General features: G+C 40.9%; 1 protein-coding gene across 1 annotated transcript in view; it reads left to right on the top strand.

The window, feature by feature from the left end:
- Positions 1–3,158, top strand: part of PTHLH (parathyroid hormone-like hormone) — a gene marked incomplete at its 5' end in the record, with an annotated part of 4,909 nt that extends 1,751 nt beyond the window's left edge. The window contains one exon of the mRNA XM_009708373.1: positions 2,703–3,158. Coding sequence (XP_009706675.1) covers positions 2,703–2,712 — 10 coding nt within the window. The remainder of the gene's footprint in view (positions 1–2,702) is intronic.
- Positions 3,159–3,730: the final 572 nt, after the last annotated feature.

The raw sequence follows: 3,730 nt of genomic DNA, 5'->3' as shown, positions 1-3,730 counted from the left end.
ATCTTGAAGGTAGGGAAAAGACATCCTAGGGCATTGCAACTGTTCTTTCTTTTTCTTACTACCGTGTCTTTGGTTGTATACCCAATGGGATATGTAAAAGAATTACAGGTACGACCCTGTTGATTTTCCTAGTTCAGCCTTTCTGTTTCAAGTGCGGTTGGATGGCCGAAGGCAGTCAGCTTTACTGCGGAGCCCAGACTGCTGAAGGCACCTTACTGATGTTATTGCCCAAGACGCAGTATTTCTCCAGGGCAAGAAACAGACTCCTAAAGAGGACCTATATTTTAGACACTTAATTGAAGATGATTAAACAAAGAGAAGCCATAAAAGAGGAAAACTAAGTTCCTCCCTTACAAGTACGGAGCATAATATGCCGGTTCAGCTCCGAAGAAGCTGCTGGTATATGAGCTTGCAGTTATCCCAGCAGGCTGGCAAAAGAGAAAATTTCTAAACTTTAAATGAAAGTAAGTCCCAACTCCCTGATCTGTACTTTAGATGGGGGAAGTCAGGTTCAATGCGGTTGTCTATGCAGTTGTTGGCACAAGGTGGGCAAGCGTATTTTAGATGGAGAGATGACCACATCTGGAAGAGGTTGATTCCTCAGCTGTACTGAGCTGGATCAGGAACTTCTACTCTATCTTCTATTCTATCTAGGGGTCAAGAGAAGTGTGTGCAGACAGGATTTCCATACGCTACATCGGCAGAAGCTGCTTTTGTAGCACCCCTAAGGCTAGCTGCAGCTTAGGAGAAGCATCATTACTTTACAGTGAAGAAGCGGAGATGCATATTGCAGCAGGGTAAATGTCAAGGAAGTGCAAAGATAAACTTTAAGCATGCTCTTTACTGTATCTTTATCCTTCTTTTCTGCTCAACACACTGAATTAAAATCCTCGTGCCAATTCCCTCCACCCAATCTTGATCCCAAAATTTTGGGTTTAGGTCAGAAAAAAAGACCCAAATTAATGTGCTCTCTAGATCTTTTGACTTGTTTCAGGAAGTACCTCATAAAAGAAGCCAGTCTTGCAAAATCTGGGCCCAAATCACAGAAAGCAGCTTGCAAGTAGTCATTAGTAGAGAGCCCATTGTCAAGATGTGGCTTAGCTTAAACTCTAAAACAAAGCCTAAAATCCAAGCCAAATTGAAAATGTCACCCTTTTAAAAACAGGCCTGTGTAGTGCAGACACACATACCCAGTCACGCTGTACGAATGGTGTGCCATTATTATACATAGCGTAATATAGCCTGAATACACCCTAATATTACTAGTTAATTACTAAGGAGCTTCATGCTAGCATTTCCATTCCAGGCACTTAAAAAATTCTTTCTCATGGACATTCCAGCTATATTCCCATTCCATTTCAATTAAGCTGTTATTACCTAATTTCCTAAGAAACTTTTCACATGAGTAAACTCCCTAACGTTAAAAGTAGTCTCCCTTTCAATGTACACATTAAAAAAAAAAAATCCTCTTAAACTCTCAAGGATTTGCTTTTTTTTGTGTCTCACGCCCACATACGCCTGATGTGGAACGCAACCCGCAGCTTCGGTGATCAGTCCAGCAACGGAGCGAATCCCGCTTCATCCTATAGATTCCCGTTCCACCCTATAGCTGTTTCCCAGGGAACCAACGTGAATTACAGAAATGTGCCGTTCACAGGGACAGAAGGGAAAAAAAAGCCCAACCCTTCAACATTTCCTGCAGCTCCGCTAAGAAGTGACTTAAAATAATGCTGTAGGATAAGTGATATACTGACAGGATAGCAGCAAGCAGGCTCAGCTTTGGTTCTCATGCCTTCACAAGGAAAGGAGGAGTAGAGAACTCACGCCAGGCTGCCAGCATCCCTTAGAGAACTCCCAAATCTTAGGACTGTATACAGCTAATTCTTTCAGCTTGGCCTAAATGCAACAGGAGTCAGAGCTTAACACGACGAGATGCTCGTTTTCTTTCAGGACCAAGCTCTTTGGCTCACAGATGGAAAGTTTCAGGATTATAGTCTTTTCATTCATTCGAGCACTTAAAGAGCCACGCTATCGAGGGTCTGTTTTCTTCAAGACCTGAGCTGCCTTTACTGCATGACTACCGCATATACTCGTGCACATGGCATCACAGACGTATGTACACCTCGAAGGTGAACAGATCCTTGTCTAACAGGTGGTCTATCAGTGGGAAAGACAGACCAAATAAGCCCCGTGGGACTGTTTTAATCAGAAGCCTGGCATCACACCCAGGTGATTCACACAGCAGGGGCATGACTGCCACAGTCTGCAATAAGGACTTTCTTTTTCTTACCTTCAAAACAAATTTCTCATTTCTCCAACTGTATTTTTTTTCTTTTTAGCAGTTGGAGTATTCCTAGGTTGATATAATAGCACTCGGGAATCTTCTTGCATAAGGCTCTAAAGAAAACTAAAGCCCCTTCCTATTTTTCTGAGCGTCCAATATAGTGGGATAGATGGCCCCAGTGTCGGGACAAACTGGAGGTCTCCATACCGCTAGCTGAGTTGTATTGAAGAAAATATAGGAGAGGTCTTGAAAAGCTGTCTAAAATTGTAGCATTGTTAAACAGGCCCGGTCACTGCAAATGGTAAGTAGCAAGGCACACCTGTTCCAGTCCGTGGCACTCTTGCTATTAATTTTATGTCCATATATTTGAAGTGAAAATTAATTTTTCTATTTTTTCTGTCTTTTTTTTTCTTTGCAGGAGGCGCTGACATTTTCAGCAAGAGCTTTTTGGAAGACATATTGCAGTATTCTGTAATAGTGAACATATGGGAAGTATTAAAATATTTATTACCTGTAAATATTGTAAATGCTCAGAATAAAACCTTTTCCCCCATTGCTCTCTGAAACTGCACATTTGGTTATTGTGAATTTTCCTTTTTTTTTTTTTTTTTTTTGGCTAAGGCTAAGACAATTATTATTGTCACATTTACCATAATTTATTTTGTTGACTGGTGTATTTATTTTGTGAACGTATCTTGGTGCTGCTGACTTTCTATATTTTTTGTAACATAATGCACTTTAGATATACATATTGAGTACATTGATAACTGACATAAAATGTTCCTGGTTTGTGGTTGACTTCAATGAATGCCTACATCCAATTGTCCAAACTGATTTTCCTTTGTGCATGTATAATAGCAGTATTTTAAAATTTGTAAAGAATGTCTAATAAAATATAATCTAATTAAATAATGACTCAGAAGGAAAGATGTGTCCTTTAGGAATTTCAAGAACAGGAACGTTGGGTTTTTTTCTTCACTACATTTGAAAATCGTTTTAAATTTAATGTGTTTACATTGGTTCAAACTCCTACATTTTCACATTAGCTTTTACTTAAAAATCACTCAGAAGATATTTTGTTCCAATGCTCTATTTCAAGTCAGCTGAGTTGCCGAACAACCCGGGGGTACTGTCCTACAACTCCGACCCCACTGCAGGGAAAGCACGATTCCCAATCTTTCCAGCCCTGCAAAAGCTGAAGCGTTACACTCCCCAAACGAGAGGATGTGAAAAGCAGCCCCAGGGGATGCATCACTTACTACACTCTTGGAAGGTGCTCACATGTCACACCCCATCATTCTTGTTCAAAAATAGACAGATGCTCAGTGTCCTCGGCTCCCACCAACTTTACTCAAAGATGCAAAGGGTCTACAACATGAGTAGAGTCTCAGCTCTTTGTGCTTCGGGACCACCTTATGTTAACATGAGGGGGTGGGGGGGGGGGAA

This window comes from Cariama cristata, unplaced genomic scaffold, assembly GCF_000690535.1.
Source record: "Cariama cristata isolate BGI_N322 unplaced genomic scaffold, ASM69053v1 scaffold14119, whole genome shotgun sequence".
NCBI lineage: Eukaryota > Metazoa > Chordata > Aves > Cariamiformes > Cariamidae > Cariama > Cariama cristata.
The sequence above is the reverse complement of the archived record's forward strand: the minus strand, read 5'-3'. Positions and strand labels throughout refer to the sequence as shown.